This window comes from Schistocerca cancellata, chromosome 2, assembly GCF_023864275.1.
Source record: "Schistocerca cancellata isolate TAMUIC-IGC-003103 chromosome 2, iqSchCanc2.1, whole genome shotgun sequence".
Classification (NCBI taxonomy): domain Eukaryota; kingdom Metazoa; phylum Arthropoda; class Insecta; order Orthoptera; family Acrididae; genus Schistocerca; species Schistocerca cancellata.
The window spans coordinates 912127154-912149009 of record NC_064627.1 but is presented as its reverse complement, the minus strand read 5'-3'; the positions used below and the strand labels follow the sequence as shown (position 1 = coordinate 912149009).

At 47.3% G+C, this 21856-nt stretch overlaps 1 protein-coding gene across 4 annotated transcripts in view; it reads left to right on the top strand.

Moving 5' to 3' along the window:
* LOC126162853 (phospholipid transfer protein C2CD2L) overlaps window positions 1-21856 on the top strand; it is a 585870-nt gene that overhangs the window by 357466 nt on the left and 206548 nt on the right. For all 4 annotated transcript variants that reach the window (XM_049919629.1, XM_049919628.1, XM_049919627.1 and 1 more), the window contains exon 2: window positions 4736-4831. In XM_049919629.1, the coding sequence (XP_049775586.1) occupies window positions 4736-4831 (96 nt within the window). The remainder of the gene's footprint in view (window positions 1-4735; window positions 4832-21856) is intronic.

The following is a 21856-nucleotide window of genomic DNA, read 5'->3' as shown; positions in this document are numbered from 1 at the left end:
CGATACCCCAGGAGCAACAGTGTCCCTAATTTGCTGGGAAGTGGCGGTGCGGTCCCCTACGGCACTGCGTAGGATCCTACGGTCTTGGCGTGCATCCGTGCGTCGCTGCGGTCCGGTCCCAGGTCGACGGGCACGTGCACCTTCCGCCGACCACTGGCGACAACATCGATGTACTGTGGAGACCTCACGCCCCACGTGTTGAGCAATTCGGCGGTACGTCCACCCGGCCTCCCGCATGCCCACTATACGCCCTCGCTCAAAGTCCGTCAACTGCACATACGGTTCACGTCCACGCTGTCGCGGCATGCTACCAGTGTTAAAGACTGCGATGGAGCTCCGTATGCCACGGCAAACTGGCTGACACTGACGGCAGCGGTGCACAAATGCTGCGCAGCTAGCGCCATTCGACGGCCAACACCGCGGTTCCTGGTGTGTCCGTTGTGCCGTGCGTGTGATCATTGCTTGTACAGCCCTCTCGCAGTGTCCGGAGCAAGTATGGTGGGTCTGACACACCGGTGTCAATGTGTACTTTTTTCCATTTCCAGGAGTGTATTTTGTCCAGCATAACAATGAAATACGCGGTAGTCTGAAATATTAATTTATAAAACTGCTCAATTGATTGTGGATTTCTAAGTTCACTATAAGTTATGGGGTGGTAAATATTCATAGCAATGAATCAATGAGTACAAAATCTGTGATCAAAAAGTTTGAAAAGGCTGCAGCATATTAGCAATGTCAGCTTCTGCTAGTAAAAAAATGCCCTCAGGAGGGAGATATTTTCCAAAGGACTGGGTATCTCAACCAACTTTAGATCATGCATATTAATCCAGATTTTCAGCCACTACAGTAGTAGAGTCAGTTTCACGACTGTCATGAAATGCTTCTTAAAGGCATTGGCAAACAGAATACCCTAAATGCTGTATTTGAACTAGACGTTTCACCCACTCGTCCGCTGGACGCTGTGTTGCCCAGACTAACATCAGTTACTATAGGAGACTTCAAAACTAGAGAAATAGTAGCTACATCATCTGCACCAGACTCCCTCCTCTTCAAATTCTGAATCTTTTGCGTGCTCTTTTGTAACCTCTTCCCACCAGTTCCTTACACGACCAGCTAGAACCTCTGCCATGTAACCATAAAACCATTCTTATAGGTCTAAAATAAATTTTCGCGAATTTAAATACGATCGCCGTGACCATAAAAACCAATAAAACATGAGTAAACAATATGCCTGTTACATTCAAATGTGTGCTTAAATTGTTTTCGTCGTGTTTCATATTTTCAGTAATCATCTTATATGTGCAATGTTAGCAGAAATAACTTATATTATCTTAGTGGTTAACTTTTTATACGTTATTTGTGAAACTATTATCTGCAATGGTCATTCTTCATTAGAAGAAGTATTTAACAGCATATAATCAGTAAAATTGATTATATAAAAAGGTACATAATGCACGCCAGTGTATTTTTTACATGGCCTGCTCCGAATAAAACTATTGCAAATACGTTTTCAAACGACTCCCGTATTTATTTTATACTTTACAATTTAGGAAATATGACTGTGAATTGAACTTACCATCGTTTACATCAGAAGCTGTCAGAAGAGTAGATTCATGTGTGACATAGGGTAGCTGAACACACACCCAGCTATAAAGACGATTGCCTCAAAGGCCGTCGGTAAATATTCATACCTCTGCTCGCTTATCTGATGATATTTCATGTCTGCCGACTTAGAAACGTAAAAATGGTGTTCATACTTATCATAGAGGCTGTTGTATCACTACCAATGCAATCTATTATTTGTATTAAATAAACTAATAAACAGTATTTTAGATAGTGATATATACTCCAAGGAATTGTAAATTTTGGCGGCCGATGGATGAATGTGTGACTTGCAGCGCAATTTCACCGCGCATCTTGAAAGGGCTGTAAACAGTGGGTTTGTCGATACCGGGACATGTCTTTGCGAATTTTATTACGTGAACTCAGTTGGGTAGTAACTATTCCTCGCAAGCAGGCGCGTGAATAGTATACGCAGATGTCTGCATTTCAGAGAGGACACGTCTTTGGGCTGAAATAAGCCGGTTGGAGTAATCGGCGAGGCGCTCGACATCTGAACAGAAGCAATGCCACTATTCGACGATTTTGGCAGGACTAGATGAACCACAGCCAAACACAGCGTCCAGAAGGAAGTGGTCTACGTAGAGAGATGACAGAAAGTGAGCACCGAGCAATAGTCGGAGAGGCACTCAGAGTCCAGGATTCACATTATCGTCGATCCGACGTGCAACTGGTGCTTCAGTGAGCGCAAGGCGGCTCTCAGAAATGGAGATGAAGTCCCGGCACCCCTTGCGCCGACTACTATTGACCGTTTGCAGTGGTATCTGACACATTCGGCCTGGGATGTCATTGACTGGAGTAGAATTATCCTTTTTTTGAAGAGTCACTCTACGAATTGAGCCCCGATTACGAGCGAAGACATGTCTGGAACACCCCGGACAGCGGTGGGGTCCCAACGTATCTGTCGCCCGCCATACAGCACAGGAGTGATAGCTAGGGGTGTCACTTCATTTCATAGCAGGACACCTTTGGCTGCATCCACTGCTTACCTTCGTGCTTGCCAAACAGTAGCTAGGGCCTCAAGATCGCCGGATCTCTCCACAGTTGAGAACGTTTGGAGCATTACCGACAGGGGCCTCCAACCAGCTCGAGAGTTTGGCGATTTAACGCGCCGGTGGGACAGAATTTGGCACGATATCCCTATATCACTCAGCAGGGCGTCCAACAAATCTATCAATCAACGCCAAGCCGAATCGAATAACTGCTTGCGTAAGAGGCAGACCAACGTGTTATTGCGCGACTGCTACGGTCGCAGGTTCGAATCCTGCCTCAGGCATGGATGTATGTGATGTCCTTAGGTTAGTTAGGTTTAACTAGTTCTAAGTCCTAGGGGACTAATGACCTCAGAAGTTGAGTCCCATAGTGCTCAGAGCCATTTGAACCATTTGAACGTGTTATTGACATGCTCAATTTGTGAAGTTCCTTCTCTTAAAAAAATCACCCAATTTTTCTGAAACAGTAATCGTTTGTTTGTCTATCTGTACGTGTACATCATATCTACCGTTTTGCGTCCCATTCGGATAATTTCTTTATGGTGCGTTTTTTTATATGTTTTTACCAGTTGTACAGAAACCAGATGGCAGTTATAAGAGTCGAAAGACATGCACACTCTGCAAGAGAGGCGCTCTGCATCGCGGTGTAGCTTGCTCGCCAGGTTTCGAGAGGGTGCGTTTCTGGATGAGGTATCGAATATATTGCTTCCCCCTACTTATACCTCCCGAGGAGGTCACGAATGTAAAATTAGAGAGATTAGAGCGCGCACGGAGGCTTTCAGACAGTCGTACTTCCCGCGAACCATACGCGACTGGAACAGGGAAGGAGGTAATGACAGTGGCACGTAAAGTGCCCTCCGCCACACACCGTTGGGTGGCTTGCGGAGTATAAATGTAGATGTAGATGTAGAAAGGGAAGTAGTCGTTGGGAAGGGAGTGAGACAGGGTTGTAGCCTCTCCCCGATATTATTCAATCTGTATATTGAGCAAGCAGTAAAGGAAACAAAAGAAAAATTCGGAGTAGGAATTAAAATCCACAGAGAAGAAATAAAAACTTTGAGGTTCGCCGATGACATTGTAATTCTGTCAGAGACACCAAAGGACCTGGAAGAGCAGCTGAACGGAATGGACATGGTCTTGAAAGGAGGATATAGGATGAACATCAACAAAAGCAAAACGAGGATAATGGAATGTAGTCAAATTAAATCGGGTGATGCTGCGGGAATTAGATTAGGAAATGAGACGCTTAAAGTGGTAAATGAGTATTGCTATTTGGGGAGCAAAATAACTGATGATGGTCGAAGTAGAGAGGATATAAAATGTAGACTGGCAATGGCAAGGAAAGCATTTCTGAAGAAGAGAAATTTGTTAACATCGAGTATAGATTTAAGTGTCAGGAAGTCGTTTCTGAAAGTATTTGTATGGAGTGTAGCCATGTATGGAAGTGAAACATGGACGATAAGTAGTTTAGACAAGAAGAGAATAGAAGCTTTCGAAATGTGGTGCTACAGAAGAATGCTGAAGATTAGATGGATAGATCACATAACTAATGAGGAGGTATTGAAAAGATTTGGAGAGAAGAGAAATTTGTGGCACAACTTGACTAGAAGAAGGGATCGGTTGGTAGGGCATATTCTGAGGCATCAAGGGATCACCAATTTAGTATTGAAGGGCAGCGTGGGGGGGGGGGGGGGGGTAAAATTCGCAGAGGGAGACCAAGAGATGAATACACTAAACAAATTCTAAACAAATTCAGAAGGATGTAGGTTGCAGTAGGTACTGGGAGATGAAGAAGCTTGCACAGGATAGAGTAGCATGGAGAGCTGCATCAAAGCAGTCTCTGGACTGAAGACCACAACAGCAACAACAACAACAACAACCAGTGTCGCTTACAGGATTATGGCAATACATAGAACTGTAACTTATTTGAAACTCAAGGAGACACAGAAATAAACCTCCGTTATGGCAGAACGTCCAGCGATTGAAGAGCCACCAAAGTTTGCCCAAACATCCATATATCAAAAACGTTAAAAGTAATTACAGAAACAACTTATTATATGCTGAGCAGCGCCGAGCGCCAGAGTGGCCGTGTAGTAAACGGGCGGCCTGCCTTTGTGTTTCAGCACGGCGTGGGCGTGGAGTTCGTGCGCATCCTGCCCGAGACGCACGCGCCGACGCTGGCCAACGTCTTCTGCGAGTGCGACTCCAAGGACGACGTGGTGAGTAGTCGGCTCTGGCCGCGGTGTCTGCCGCTGCCGCCGCCGCTCCGTGTGACTCACGCCATATTACGGTAGCCGCCGGTGGCCGACTTAAATGTAGCGCGGCTGCAGCTGTTCTCATTATACCTTGCACCCAAACTGTTCTACGGCACTTGATTAACCCTCCCTCACAATGTAATCAAAAATTCATCATTTGGATTTGCACCTCCTTTTGTTTACCGTGTTTGCAGTTAAAATTGTTGGGCGTAAGCTCCGCCAGTTATGCAAAACACCGTTTTTTCCAAGTTCCCAAACATGTTTCAGCACCTCTGTGCCATCATCAGTGAGCTTCTGTTTTATTTACTCTGTAATGTGAACATTTTTACTAAATGATTACAAAATTATGGAAATATTTACTTCAAACAACAGTTAGTTTCTTTTTGTTTGGTTGCAGATGACAAACTACCTGTAATAAATAACACACAAGTGATCCTGAAAAACCATGCAAACCGAGTGTAAAGATATTAACAAAAAGAGACCAATTGTTGCTTGAACTAAATATTTCCATAATTTTCTAATTGTTGTTGTTGTGGTCTTCAGTCCAGAGTTGTTTGATGCAGCTCTCCATGCTACTCTATCCTGTGCAAGGTTCTTCGTCTCCCAGTACCTACTGCAACCTACATCCTTCTGAATCTGTTTGGTGTATTCATCTCTTGGTCTCCTTCTCCGATTTTACCCTCCACGCTGCCCTCATATACTAAATTGGTGATCCCTTGATGCCTCAGAATATGCCCTACCAACCTATCCCTTCTTCTCGTCAAGCTCTGCCACAAATTTCTCTTCTCTCCAATTCGATTCAGTACCTCATCATTAGCTATGTGATCTACCCATCTAATCTTCAGCATTCTTCTGTAGCACCAGATTTTGAAAGCTTCTATTCTCTTCTTGTCTAAACTATTTATCGTCCACGTTTCACTTGCACACATGGCTACACTCCATACAAATACTTTCAGAAACGACTTCCTGACACTTAAATCTATACTCGATGTTAACAAATTTCTCTTCTTCAGAAACACTTTCCTTGCCGTTGCCAGTCTACATTTTATATCCTCACTACTTCGACCATCATCAGTTATTTTGCTCCCCAAATAGCAAAACTCATTTATTACTTTAAGCTACGGTCGCAGATTCGAATCCTGCCTCGGGCATGGATGTGTGTGATGTCCTTAGTTTAGTTAGGTTTAAGTAGTTCTAAGTTCTAGAGGACTGATGACCTCAGATGTTAAGTCCCATAGTGCTCAGAGCCATTTTGAACTACTTTAAGCATCTCATTTCCTAATCTAATTCCCGCAGCATCACCCGATTTAATTCGACTACATTCCATTATCCTCGTTTTGCTTTTGTAAAGATGTTCGCATTACAGATTAAATAAAACGTAAGCCCACTGATGATAGCACGGAGGTGGTGAAACATGTTCGGGAACTTAGAAAAAACGGTGTTTTGCATAACTGGCGGACCTTACATAATCAATTTTTTTTTATTGCTGCTCTGACAAAATGATTGCAGTAGATTTCGACGACAAACATTCAACCCAGAAACCTCTCAAAAAGACTTTTATACCACCTTCATTACTAGCATAGATTTTTTTAAAAATTATACCATTTTCAGCCTTGTAGTGTAATTACAGACAGCTACAGAATTAAAGCATCACTTTTTCGGTACCCCGTAATTCCCACCCAGTGCGACGTTTAAGTTTCAAATTTGGTTCGAAGACGTGTACAGCCTTCCTCTGTAACGGTGCCCTGCGACGTCGCCCTCGTTCTCGACGACGCTTCGTACAGCCAGGTGTCGACACACGCTAGAAAAAGGCCAGAGCTCACAAGTTCATTTGTGACGGGTGATGTGGATTAATGACGTCACATTGGCACCAAACTTCACCACAATTCTGCCCAGTGCCACCGTGGACGCGTCACACGATTGGAAGTTCGCCATTCCTCCTCTTACCCACATTTCAAAAATGGTTCAAATGGCTCTGATCACTATGGGACTTAACATCTGAGGTCATCAGTACCCTAGAACTTAGAACTACTTAAACCTAACTAACCTAAGGACATCACACACATCCATGCCCGAGGCAGGATTCGAACCTGCGACCGTAGCGATCACGCGGTTCCAGACTGAAGCGCCTAGAACCGCACGGCCACATCGGCCGGCCCCACATTTCACCCCTTCTTTTTACGCCTTTGTGATGGAGGCCAGAATCGCGACGCCCAGCGTTGGAATCGCGCGGTTTCTTTTTATGAATGGTCGAGGAAAACATTCCATACACATTGCTTCTTACAATCGGCATGAAAGTGCGCAGGGGGTGGCATAAAGGGCGTCAATGAAACCACCCCTTGACTCCTACACATTTCGCGGTCGTAAACGACAGTTTCATTGTGATAAAAAACAGGAAGACGTTCTGCGCAACCTCTGACATTGCTGACACCCTCGGGTGTTTCAATCCCTATCTAAGAACATTGTGGGGCAGCGTCCCTATGTTGTTGTGGTCTTCAGTCCCGAGACTGGTTTGATGCAGCTCTCCATGCTACTCTATCCTGTGCAAGCTTCTTCATCTCCCAGTACCTACTGCAACCTACATCCTTCTGAATCTGCTTAGTATATTCATTTCTTGGTCTCCCCCTACGATTTTTACCCTCAACGCTGCCCTCCAATGCTAAATTGGTGATCCCTTGATGCCTCAGAACATGTCCTACCAACCGATCCCTTCTTCTGGTCAAGTTGTGCCACAAACTTCTCTTCTCCCCAATCCTATTCAATACTTCCTCATTAGTTATGTGATTATTTATGTGATCTACCCATCTATAGAACGTCCCTATAGAACGTGGAAATCTGGAAATTTGTGGTAAGTTCCTATGGAACCAAACTGCTGAAGTCATCCGTACCTAGGCTTATACACTACTTAATCTAATTTAAAGTAACTTACGCTGAGGACAATACACACCCCCACGCGCGAGGAAGGACTCGAACCTCCGATGTGGATAGCCGCGTGAACCGTGGCAAGGCACCCACACCACGCGGCTACCCCGCGTAGCCTATGGAACGTGATCGCATCCATTTGTAGAGCAGTGCGACTGCACCTTTTGCTCTCGTGTACCATATGGAAGCAGTAGGGACCATTCAATACCACTCGACGACATTTGAATCTGATCCGAAGCAGCAAAGGGTGTTTTTGATTTTTCAGCGCTCTCATTTTGTATCCTTCTGTGGGGTGATCGCAGGATGGGGGCTAGGGGGGGGGGGAGGGGAGCGGAGGGGAGGAGGGATGCGACATTGACACGTGAATGAATAAAACAACAAAACCACCCTCTAAGGTCGCCTCAGTGGCACCCACTCACCTTTATTGAAAATCTCGAAAGTGTATCTGTACAGACAGAACACGTGACGAAGTCCTAGGCGCTTGCAGGCGAGCAACCCCTTCAACACTCTCCAATTCCAGATGGCCTACTGTCAGCGGCGAAAGAGCAGCAGTGTAGCCTGGGACTTCGTCACGGTTTCTATGTGTATAGGTAGATTTTTAAGGTGCTCAACAAAGGCGGGTGGGTGGTACTGAGGGTTTTGCCGAATCCTCTGCCCCTCCTCCGTGATCACCCCACAAGAAGACGCGAGATATGGACGCTGAAAATGCGTAAGGACGCTTTGCTGCTTCGTATCTGGTTAAACGTTCGTCGAATGGTGCTGAATGGTCCTTAATGGTCCCAACCTTTACACGAGGGTAAAAACTACAGACGCGCTGTGCTCCAAAAGGTGCGTGATCACATTCGATAGGGACGCAGCCCTACAACGTCGTTGAAGAAAGATTGAAAGGTCCGAGGGTGTCAGCAGTGTCAAACGTTGTGGAGAACGTCTATCTGCTGCTCATAGCGCTATGAACTGTCTTTTCGATCGCGAAATGTGTGAGAAGGGGCTGTGGTATCGATAGCAACGATGCCACGGCGTAGGTGCAAGTTCATAAGTTGGTACTACGAGACACCGACGACAGCGCCCTCTAGCCGGCGCTGTGGAGTTCTACGAGCGCCGCTCCGGTTCCAACCTCCATCGCAGAGGCGCCAAAGAAGGTTTGAAAAGTGAGTAAGAGGGGTGTGACGACCTTCCGATCGTGTGAGACGTCCACGATGGAGTCGGGCAGAACTGTGGGGGAAGTCTGGCGCCTGTGTCACATCGTTAGCCATTCTTACACCCCACATGCACTTCCGAGCTGTGGCCTCTTTTTTTGCGTATGTCGACATCTTGCTATCTGGAGCGCCGTCGAGCACGAGAGAGAAGTAGCTGGCGTCCACGTTTTTGCGGGATTACAGACGAAGATTGTACGCAGCTTTGAGCCAAATTTCAAATTTAAGGATCATAATGGGTGGGAATTACGGGCACTTTGTGCCGCAGTCTATTACGGTATTTAATTGCTGATATTGGTCAATTTCGGCTGGTATGTCATTTTCAAGCGGTAGCTGCAAACATCGGACCGTAATTCAAATTGGTTCAAATGGCTCTGAGCACTATGGGACTTAACATCTATGATCATCAGTCCCCTAGAACTTAGAGTTACTTAAACCTAACTAACATAAGGACATCACACAACACCCAGTCATCACGAGGCAGAGAAAATCCCTGACCCCGCCGGGAATCGAACCCGGGACCCCGGGCGTGGGAAGCGAGAACGCTACCGTACGACCACGAGCTGCGGACGGACCGTAATTACATGAAACACTGAGAAACAGTAAGAATGGTCTGAACACCAGAATGCTTTACTAGGCATGGTCGTTTACCTTCCTCCGTTGGACATTTGAATTGATTTAACCAACCAGTTGTAGGAGGACCTACAGATTAACGTGCACTTCGAACCATGGTGCGACTCGGCAGTTGCACAACAAACATTGCCCTTGTAAAGAAGCTATAAATGCAGATAAGAATCCTAGGAGTGACTGGGGGACCTTTTATTCGTGGTCTGGTACTTCACCACGGAGCCAACGAAAAACACTGGTAAAGAAAAAATAGTAAATAATTAAAAATAATAAAATTCTCACAATAAGAAGTGACAGTTACAGCAGTACACAGAATTAGAAAACTTTGCTTGACTGCCGTTACAGTTTTACAGAGGCAGGCAGTGACAGTCGTTGTGTTGACACGAATTAGAGCAACGTCTTAACGTGCACTCGGTTGCTGGTGTTATCATTTGTTGGGCGACTGCCGAAGCTACGGCAGCTTAGCTCATTTTTATGACAGATGACCCGAACTTGGCGCTGTCTCGTTTCATCTATTATCTTAAATGTTTCTGTGTCGATTGTTCACAGTACTACTTATCGTGAGTTATATGCTGGTGGCCTGGTCGTTCTGGAGTTCTGAGTGAAGCCTTATGCGCTCTAAAATGCGGCATCGCGTGCGTTCATTACCTTGTCGGTATACAGGCAGCGTCAGGGGGCGGCGGGCGGCACAGCTCCATGCACCTCGCCGTCTCGAAAACAACTCTCTCCTAACTTCTCCTTACTACAATTTACCGACGTTGGTTTAAAAAAAGATATCTGGCTGTGTTTTCAACTGACCAATAAGGGTCTCAATATTAACCTTAAGCTCCGCCTACAAAAATTCTGTCTATCCAATGAGTAACGTTATACACTCCTGGAAATGGAAAAAAGAACACATTGACACCGGTGTGTCAGACCCACCATACTTGCTCCGGACACTGCGAGAGGGCTGTACAAGCAATGATCACACGCACGGCACAGCGGACACACCAGTAACCGCGGTGTTGGCCGTCGAATGGCGCTAGCTGCGCAGCATTTGTGCACCGCCGCCTTCAGTGTCAGCCAGTTTGCCGTGGCATACGGAGCTCCATCGCAGTCTTTAACACTGGTAACATGCCGCGACAGCGTGGACGTGAACCGTATGTGCAGTTGACGGACTTTGAGCGAGGGCGTATAGTGGGCATGCGGGAGGCCGGGTGGACGTACCGCCGAATTGCTCAACGCGTGGGGCGTGAGGTCTCCACAGTACATCGATGTTGTCGCCAGTGGTCGGCGGAAGGTGCACGTACCCGTCGACCTGGGACCGGACCGCAGCGACGCACGGATGCACGCCAAGACCGTAGAATCCTACGCAATGCCGTAGGGAACCGCAAGGCCACTTCCCAGCAAATTAGGGACACTGTTGCTCCTGGGATATCGGCGAGGACCATTCGCAACCGTCTCCATGAAGCTGGGCTACGATCCCGCACACCGTTAGGCCGTCTTCCGCTCACGCCCCAACATCGTGCAGCTCGCCTCCAGTGGTGTCGCGACAGGCGTGAATGGAGGGACGAATGGAGACGTGTCGTCTTCAGCGATGAGAGTCGCTTCTGCCTTGGTGCCAATGATGGTCGTATGCGTGTTTGGCGCCGTGCAGGTGAGCGCCACAATCAGGACTGCATACGACCGAGGCACACAGGGCCAACACCCGGCATCATGGTGTGGGGAGCGATCTCCTACGCTGGCCGTACACCACTGGTGATCGTCGAGGGGACACTGAATAGTGCACGGTACATCCAAACCGTCATCGAACCCATCGTTCTACCATTCCTAGACCGGCAAGGGAACTTGCTGTTCCAACAGGACAATGCACGTCCGCATGTATCCCGTGCCACCCAACGTGCTCTAGAAGGTGTAAGTCAACTACCTTGGCCAGCAAGATCTCCGGATCTGTCCCCCATTGAGCATGTTTGGGACTGGATGAAGCGTCGTCTCACGCGGTCTGCACGTCCAGCACGAACGCTGGTCCAACTGAGGCGCCAGGTGGAAATGGCATGGCAAGCCGTTCCACAAGACTGCATCCAGCATCTCTACGATCGTCTCCATGGGAGAATAGCAGCCTGCATTGCTGCGAAAGGTGGATATACACTGTACTAGTGCCGACATTGTGCATGCTCTGTTGCCTGTGTCTATGTGCCTGTGGTTCTGTCAGTGTGATCATGTGATGTATCTGACCCCAGGAATGTGTCAATAAAGTTTCCCCTTCCTGGGACAATGAATTCACGGTGTTCTTATTTCAATTTCCAGGAGTGTACTTTTCGTGGTGGGGCAATGTTTTTAACGTTGCAACGTAACAGAGATGCGAAAAAGTCGCACGCTAAAACTTGCAGCTGGTGTGGCCCTTTTAGTGTTATCGTAAGATCTATACTGTTCTTCTGGAGGGCTCTATCTTTTAACATGGGCTGGGGGGTGGTTCTGGCGGTCGGCTGACGACGTGGGTGTCCGTCCCTTATCGTAGGGCCTCCTAGCCTACACGAGTCTGCTCTCGGCTTCTGTTCTCGTTTCTTCCCTCGGAACTGCGTCTGTTTCAAGGTGGGAAGGTATGACATGCATTTAGGCGTTCTTGTGTTAGTCTGTGGTATTCCATTTGCTCACTCGTTGATCGTATTACTTTGGTTAATTTAATGTCAGAATTTACTCGGAGCTATGTGACATACTGCCGGATTTGCAATCATGTCAGGGTTTTCATGGAAGGTATTGGATTTGCCTGACACCTTACAGGTTTAGGGGAATCACAGAAATCCTAAATCAGGGTAGCCAGACGCGAGTTCGAGCCGTCGTGTGTTAACCACTGCGCCACCTCGCTCGGTCAAAGAACGAGTGACAGCGATTGATCGCTTATGGACTGCCGCTGACTGTCGGTTTGACGAGCACAGACCAGTGGCCGGAATTACGATCCACGTCACGTCAAGGGCGCCAGGAGAAGGCCGTTCACACAAAGGCGGCTCCACTCTCACTGCTGCCGCACGCTATTGTTAATTAAGAGTGCGCTCTGGAAAAAGCTGCATCCGTCACACGCGCACTACATCACTGTCCCTTGATCGCTCTGCGGCGCACTTCACACGCCTGCAAGGCTGATGTCGTCAGGAGTTTACTTCCCACGCAGTTTTTGTCTCCACGCACAGAAGCTCAAAGACATAGACATAGACAGATAGCCCGACAGACGGACAAAGAGGAAGAAAGAAAGAATGGATGGAAGATCCACGTCCTGAGAACCTGCACTGGCCCCTTGCTTCGCTTTCATATATCGCGAATCTCTCGCCCAGCGCAAAGCCCCAAGCGACTGGAAAAAAGCGCAGGTGACTCCTATATGTAAGAAGTGTAAAAGAACAGACCAGCAAAATTACTGATCAATATCCTTAACATCGGTTTGCTGTAGAATTCATGAACATATTCCCTAGCCGGCTTGTGTGACCGAGCGGTTCTAGGCGCTTGAGTCTGGAACCGCGTGACCGCTACGGTCGCAGGTTCGAATCCTGCCTCGGGCATGGATGTGTGTGATGTCCTTAGGTTAGTTAGGTTTAAGTAGTTCTAAGTCTAGGGGACTGATGACCACAGATGTTAAGTCCCATAGTGCTCAGAGCCATCTGAACCATATTCCCAGTTTGAATACAATAAATTTTCTTGAGACGGAAATGCTTCCGTCCACGAATCAGCACGGTTTTGTGCGAAACTCAGCTCGTCCTTTTCTCACGTTATAGCTGAGTACCATAGATGTGGGGCAACAGACAGATTCAAGTATTTGACACCGCGTCCCACTGCAGAAGGTACTAGCATACTGTGCCGGTTCCGAGGTATGTGAATGGCTCGAAGACTTCTTAAGTAACAGTACACAAAACTTTGTCCTCGACGGCGAATGTTCATCAGAGACAAAGGTAACCAGGAGTGCCCCTGGGAAGCGTGAAAGGATCGCCTCTATTTCCTATGTACATAAATGATCTCGCGGGCACGGTGTGCAGCATTCTGCGACTATTTGCAGTGGTGTACGGGAAGTGTCGTTGTTGAGTGAATGTAGGAGTATACAAGATGATTTAGACAAAAAGGTTCAAATGGCTCTGAGCACTGTGGGACTTAACATCTGTGGTCATCAGTCCCCTAGAACTTAGAACTACTTAAACCTAACTAACCTAAGGACATCACACACATCGATGCCCGAGACAGGATTCGAACCTGCGACCGTAGCGGTCATGCGGTTCCAGGCTGAAGCGCCTTAGACAAAATTTCTTGTTGGTGTGATTAATGGCAGCTATATGTAAACGTAGAAAAATAAAAGTTAACGGAACGAGAAAAAAAAGAAAAAACATAATGTTCGAATATAAAATTAGTTATGCGCTGCTTGCCACCGTCATATCGATTAAATATCTAGACGTAACGTTATAGAGCGATATGAAATGGAACGAGCACCTAAGGATTGTAGTAGAGAAGGCGAATGATCGACCTCGCTTTATTGGGAGAATTTTACAAAAGCGTCGTTAATTTGTAAAGGTTGTTAAGTGCTTTTCGAGTGTTTGGGATCCTCACCAGGTCCGATTGAAGGAAGACATCGGACAATTCAGAGGCGTGCTGCTAGACTCGGTACCAGTAGGTTCGAATAACAGGCAAGTATTACGGAGATGCTTCGGGAATTCAGATGGGAATCCCTGGAAGGAAGGAGACGTTCTTTTCGAGGAATACTACCGAGAAAATTTATAGAACCGGCATTTGAACCCGACTGCAGAACGATTCTATTGCCGCCATGGTACGAGTACATTTCGCGTAAGCACCACTAAGATAAGAGAAATTAGGGCTCGAACGGAGGCATGTAGATAGTTCTTTTTCCCTCGCTATATTCGCGAGTGGACAGGGAAGGAAATGACTAGTAGTGATAACGGGCACCCTCAGCCATACACCGTACGGTAGCTTGTGAAATATGTATGTAGATGAAGGTGTGCTTGTGAAATATGTATGTAGATGAAGGTGTAGAACTTAAAGGTCATTGTAAATGGCGCGCAAGCTTGGCTGTGGAAGCAAACTAGCAGTGCCCAAACAACATAACAGGGTTGGCTTCAAATGAAATCACCGGCAGTCTATACTAGAATTGTCGGATAAGGATTTGAACGCTGTTGTTCGTGAATATGAACCCAATGTTTTAACAATTTCTTCTTCTTCCTGGCTTTTTCCTGTGTCCTCGTGATAGTGGTAAAATATTGGAGTAAAGGCTATTGAAAGCGTCGAAAAGTGAAACAATTGCTGTAGAATAATCATACAAAAGAGACCTAATTCACCTGATCTTCCATCTGTTAATGAGAGCAAAAACTTACGATATTACGCTTCTGAAGTTTTGGAAATGATACAGACTCCACTGCAAGCCTTTAGCAGAATTCTCAATCGCTACAGAATTTAGGAAATATGAAATGGCTTAAAATGTGTGGCAAGGAGAACTCTGACGAAACAAGGTTCATTACACAAGTAAACAATTACACCGAAGTACAAAATACTGCACAGTTACAGGAGATACGTAAAATATATACACATCAATCATCCGCCTTTAGTCCAGACATGTGCGTACATTTTTACGCTGAACACAAGGGAGAAATTGTGCAGCTTACACATACAAACACGAGCTCTCTCGTTTTCATAACAACTGCAAAATAACCACATAAATTACAACGGCTGAAAGTGCGGCTTGGCAACGCAGGGGGATGGGGTGGGGTGGGGGGGTGGGGTGGGGAGGCATTACATAGCGTGCCACATCCTCTCTACACATTACCTCTCTCTTTGGTTGGCAAGCTGCCTGTACTGGTGGCATAGGTAGGAAGGCAGAAAAGCATGCGAGTTGCTGGACAAATGCTTAACATCGTCATAAAACGAGCTACACCCGGACGGAAAATGCAGACTGCGATCTTTTTTGGCACGCAGGTAGATGGTACCACACATACGAAATGATTATTCTTTCAACTTTGAAGGACCAATATTTGTTGTGGTACACGGCCATAAAACATACGCGTTAGCGTGGCATCTTGGCTCCACGGTCGTGAATACAAGCGTCCAGGCGTCGCAGCATGAAGCGGTACAAGTCTCAGATGTAGTCCTGTTATGCTCTATTCCATATTACTTGTAACCGAGTGCGCAGTTCCTGCAGATTGAAGGTGGAAGTGAAGTCCTAATGACAGATTCCAAGGCATTGCACACATTCTCGATCGGGAAGAACTCGGGCGATGCGACTGACCGTGCGGTGTGTCCACAGCTGCATGCAAGCTTTGGAGATTGTCCCGTTGAAACAGGGAATGGGCATAGGTGTTGACGAGCGACAGAAGCACTGGTTATAGAACCTTCTCCAAGAAGCCTGCGGCTGTTATGGAGCCTATTAGGAGCCCTAACTGTGAGCGGCCACCGTAGGATATATTGCTCCACACGCCATGACACCAGCCTGATAGGACGTGTGATGGGAGACCACAAATCGTTCCTTGTTGGCGCTCTCCACTGCACCTCCAGATACAGACCTGGTGGTCGTTGCCTCCAGGTCAGAAACGGGACTCATCACGTAAGAAACACTCGCCCTTAATTCATTGAGGATATAGGCGAACGTATCTGTGCTCATCCTCGTATATTCGAAGAATCTGTGTGATCATCTTCCTAACTGATGATATAAATCACGAAGTTCCCCATGAAGATTCCTTCCTTTTTAAATTTCCTGCCTAGTGCTCCTTTATCGCTTTATTTCCTAAGTAAAGCTAATTTTGTTGCCTTACTCTCGAGCTACACTATTCTACGGTTTGTGGATGCCGTTTTATAAAAACAGCTGGTCGGCTTTATTAAACGTCTTGGTAGCGGAAGTTCGTCGCTCGCACGCTGGACATCCGAACATATCGTTCGATGTTGCCGCTTGTAGCTGGTGTGTGGCGTATCCAGTTGTCGGTCGCTTTTGTCGCTTTATTGTCGCTTTATGTGGGCACTGCCTAAAGATGACCCGCTGCCAGTCTGCAGGACCCCATGTTCGTCGTTCCGCGTGGGGGGAATGAGGGGGGAGTGGCAGGCGTCATGAAACTGTAGGCGTGCGGCGAGCCCTACATCATGCAACCGCCTCTCACCTGTACTAGCACTTACAGGATGTTGCATAAAAGGCAGGACAGCCCGCTGAATTTCCCCTGTTGTTGCCATTGGATCTGTTCTCGCGTGGCACACAATCATTCGGTCCTCCCTCCATGTGGTGCATCTCCTACATGCCCATATCCTACATGTAGTGCATTTTTGGCTTCCAATATCTGTACCAAAAACGGACAATGGTGGTGTCCTTACGACTGGTGTGGGAGTAGGATCACTCAGCCTCCCGGAGCCTTAGGATGCGGCCGCTCAAGAACTCTTCTAGCTGGGCAACCTCGGAATATAGCGCCAAGGCATATTGCACGCTCAGGTGATGCTCTAGTGGCGCTACCCGCTGTCGCACTGGCCGACATGACTGTTTGGGGCCCTCTCACGTCAAGCAATGGGCACCACGTCAAATCCCAGCAGCGTGCCCCGAATATGCGACCGACCGTGCAAAAGTAGCCATTGGCATCGTGTGCAACATAAACACTTGGTTTACAGTGGATCGGTCGGATTCTTCTGCGTGCAGCTCTTTTTTTATGACGATCAGTGTCTTTAGGATTATTTGCATGTGAGACCTGAGTGTCCCCCGGCGTATACAACGTTCGGATAACTTACAGGAAAGCAGCCAGGTGACGTCGTCGACAACCGCCGATATATTGACACTAGCATACCCTGTCGTTTTCAAGGCATAACTGCTCAATCTAGATATAGTAGGGGTCAGTGAAGTGAAGTGGAAAGAAGACAAGGATTTCTGGTCAGATGAGTTTTGGGTATATCAACAGCAGCAGAAAATGGTGTAACAGGAGTAGGATTCGTTACGAATAGGATTCTTATCAGAATCGACAGCAAACCAACACAGACAACGATAGTTCAGGTACACATGCCGACGTCGCAAGCTGAAGATGAGAAGATAGAGAAGGTGTATGAGGATATTGAAAGGGTAAAACACTATGTAAAGGGGGATGAAAATCTAACAGTCATGGGGGACTGGAATGGAGTTGTAGGGGAAGGAGTAGAAGAGAAGGTTACAGGAGAATATGGGCTTGGGACAAGGAATGAGAGAGCAGATAGACTAATTGAGATCTGTAACAAGTTTCAGCTAGTAATAACGAATACCCTGTTCAAGAATCACAACAGGAGCAGCTATGCTTGGAAAAGGCCGGGTAGTGCACGAAGATTTCAGTTAGATTACACCATGATCAGACAGAGATTCAATCAGATACTGGGTTGTAAGGCGTACCCAGGAACAAATATAGACTCAGATCACAATATAGTAGTGATGAAGAGTAGGCTGAAGTTTAAGTCAGGAAAATCAATATGCAAAGAAGTAGGATACGGAAGTACTAAGGAATGACAAGATACGCTTGAAGTTCTCTAAGGCTATAGACACAGCAATAAGGAATAGCTCAGTAGGCAATACAGCTGAAGAGGAATGGACATCTCTGAAAGGGGCCATCACAGAAGTTGGGAAGGAAAACATAGGTACAAAGAAGCTAACTGCGAAGAAACAGAAGAAATACTTCAGTTGATTGATGAAAGGAGGAAGTACAAAAACGTTCCGGGAAACTCAGGAATAGAGAAATACAAGTCGCTGATGAATGAAATAAATATGAAGTGCAGGGAAACTAAGACGAAATGGCTGCAGTAAAAATGTGAAGACATAGGAAAAGAAATGATTGTCGGAAGACAGACTCATCAAACAGGTAAGTCAAAACAACCTTCGGTGACATTAAAACCAAGGGTGGTAACATTAAGAGTGCAACGGGAATTCCACTGTTAAATGCAGAGAAGAGAGCGGATAGGTGGAAAGAATACACTGAAAGCCTCTATGAGGGGGAAGGTTTGTCTGATGCGATAGAAGAAGAAACAGGAGTCGATTTAGGAGAGAGAGGGGATCCAGTATTAGAATCAGAATATAAAAGAGTTTTCGACGACTTAAGGTCAAATAAGGCAGAAGGGATAGATAACATTCCATCGGAATTTCTAAAATCATTGGGGGAAGTGGCAACAAAACGACTATCCACGTTGGTGTGTAGAATGTATGAGTCTGGCGAAATACCATCTGACGTTCGGAAAAGCATCATCCACACAATTCCGAAGACGGCAAGAGCTGACAAGTGCGAGAATTATCGCACAGTCAGCTGAACAGCTCATGGATCCAAGTTGCGTAATAAGCAGTGCCATGCTGGATCCCAACGGGCTCGTATCACTAGCAATCGAGATGACAGGCATCTTATCCGCATGGTTGTAACGGATCGTGCAGCCACGTCTCGAGCCCTGAGTCAACAGATGGGGACGTTTGCAAGACAACAACCATCTGCACGAACAGTTCGACGATGTTTGCAGCGGCATGGACTATCAGCTGGGAGACCTTGCTGCGGTTACCCTTGACGCTGCATCACAGACAGGAGCGCCTGCGATGGTGTACTCAAAGACGAACCTAGGTGCACGAATGGCTAAACGTCATTTTTTCCGATGAATCCAGGTTCTGTTTACAGCATCATGATGCTCGCATCCGTGTTTGGCGACATTGCACGGTGAACGCACATTGGAAGCGTGTATATCATCGCCATACTGGCGTATCACCCAGCGTGATGGTATGGGGTGCCATTGGTTACACGTCTCCGTCACCTCTTGTTCGCATTGACGACACTTTGAACAGTGGACGTTACATTTCACATGTGTTACGACCAGTGGCTCTATCCTTCATTCGATCCCTGCGAAAACCTACATTTCAGCAGGATAATGCACGACCGCATGTTGCAGGTCCTGTACGGGCCTTTCTGGATACAGAATATGTTCGACTGCTGCCCTGGCCAGCACAATTTCCACATCTCTCACCAACTGAAAACGTCTGGTCAACGGTGGCCGAGCAACTGGCTCGTCATAATACGCCAGTCACTACTCTTGGTGAACTGTGGTATCGTGTTGAAGCTGCAAGGGCAGCTGTACCTGTACACGCCATCCAAGCTCTGTTTGACTCAATGCCCAGGCGTATCAAGGCCGTTATTCCGGCCAGAGGTGGTTGTTCTGGGTACTGATTTGTCAGGATCTATGCACCCAAATTGCGTGAAAATGTAATCACATGTCAGTTCTAGTATAATATATTTGTCCAGTGAATACCCGCTTATCATCTGCATTTCTTCTTGGTGTAGCAATTTTAATGGCCAGTAGCGTAGCATCATTATGGTTGCACTGGTAGTTAAAAACTCGCTTCTTTCCAAGTTACGGGGTTAAAAGAAATGTCAAGTCGAATACGGTGCAGCGGGCTAGGAGTCGGACGAGGGAAGAGGAGTTTCGGTAGCTGGTACGTGAGAATCTGGCTCTTCCGCTAAGTGAGGAGCGTCCGAGAGCGCGTCAGCCGGCAGAATGCGGTCTGGCAGAGGGCGACCGCTTGGCTACAGAAATAGGCGGCCGCAGCGGACAGCGGCGAGCAACTGGCTGGTGGCTGGTGGCCGCTGCTGCAGGCGGCCGCGGCGCCGGCACGCCTCGCCCCCGAAATAGCCGGCGCCTGGCACCGCCAGCCCTCCCGGGACGCAGCCGCTGCTCTCACGTGCGCCCCCGCCCCCTGCAGCACGACTCCCCAGGGCGGCCGCCCCCGCAGCTTTCGGCTGTGATCGAAAAGTAATGACCCTCTCCAGGTGCCGCTGTCCGAGTCGACGTTGCCCCGTTACTTCCTTTCAGCCACAACCAAACGGAAAACTCCGGAAACCTATTTCTTTTAACTCTTCCGCTTGCATCGTTTTAAGGTTATCCTAAAATACACTACTGGCCTTTAAAATTGCTACACGAAGGAGAAATGCAGATGATAAACGGGTATTCATTGGACAAATATATTGTAATAGAACTGACATGTGATTACATTTTCACGCAATTTGGGTGCATAGATCCTGAAAAATCAGTACCCAGAACAAAAACCTCTGGCCATAATAACGGCCTTGATACGCCTGGTCATTGAGTCACAGAGCTCGGATGGGGTGTACAGGTAGTCAGGTACAGCTGCCCATGCAGCTTCAACACGATACCACAGTTCATCAAGAGTAGTGAGTGGCGTATTGTGACAAGCCAGTTGCTCGGCCACCATTGACCAGACGTTTTCAATTGGTGAGAGATCTGGAGAATGTGCTGGCCAGGACAGCAGTCGAACATTTTCTGTGTCCAGAAAGGCCCGTACAGGACCTGCAAAATGCGGTCGCGCATTATCCTACTGAAATGTCGGGTTTCGCAGGGATCGAATGAAAGGTAGAGCCACAGGTCGTAACACATGTGAAATGTAACGTCCACTGTTCAAAGTGTCGTCAATGCGAACAAGAGGTGACGGAGACGTGTAACCAATGGCACCCCATACCATCACGCTGGGTGATACGCCAGTATGGCGATGACGAATACACGCTTCCAATGTGCGTACACCGCGATGACGCCAAACACGGATGCGACCATCGTGATGCTGTAAACAGAACCTGGATTCATCCGAAAAAGTGACGTTTTTCCATTCGTGCACCCAGGTTCGTCGATGAGTACACCATCGCAGGCGCTCCTGTCTGTGATGCAGCGTCAAGGGTAACTGCAACCGTGGTCTCCGAGCTGATAGTCCATGCTGCTGCAAACGTCGTCGAACTGTTCGTGCAGATGGTTGTTGTCTTGCAAACGTCCCCATCTGTTGACTCAGGGCTCGAGACGTGGCTGCACGATCCATTACAGCCATGCGGATAATATGCCTGTCATCTTGACTGCTAGTGATACGAGGCCGTTGGGATCCAGCACGGCGTTCCGTATTACCCTCCTGAACCCACCCATTCCATATTCTGCTAACAGTTATTGGATCTCGACCGACGCGAGCAGCAATGTCGCGATACGATAAACCGCAATCGCGATAGGCTACAATCCGATCTTTATCAAAGTCGGAAATGGGATGGTACGCATTTCTCCTCCTTACACGATGCATCACAACAACGTTTCACCAGGCAACGCCGGTCAACTGCTGTTTGTGTATGAGAAATCGGTTGGAAACTTTCCTCATGTCAGCACGTTGTAGGTGTCGCCACCGGCGCCAACCTTGTGTGAATCGATGAAAAGCTAGTCATTTGCATGTCACAGCATCTTCTTCCTATCGGTTAAATTTCGCATATGTAGCACGTCA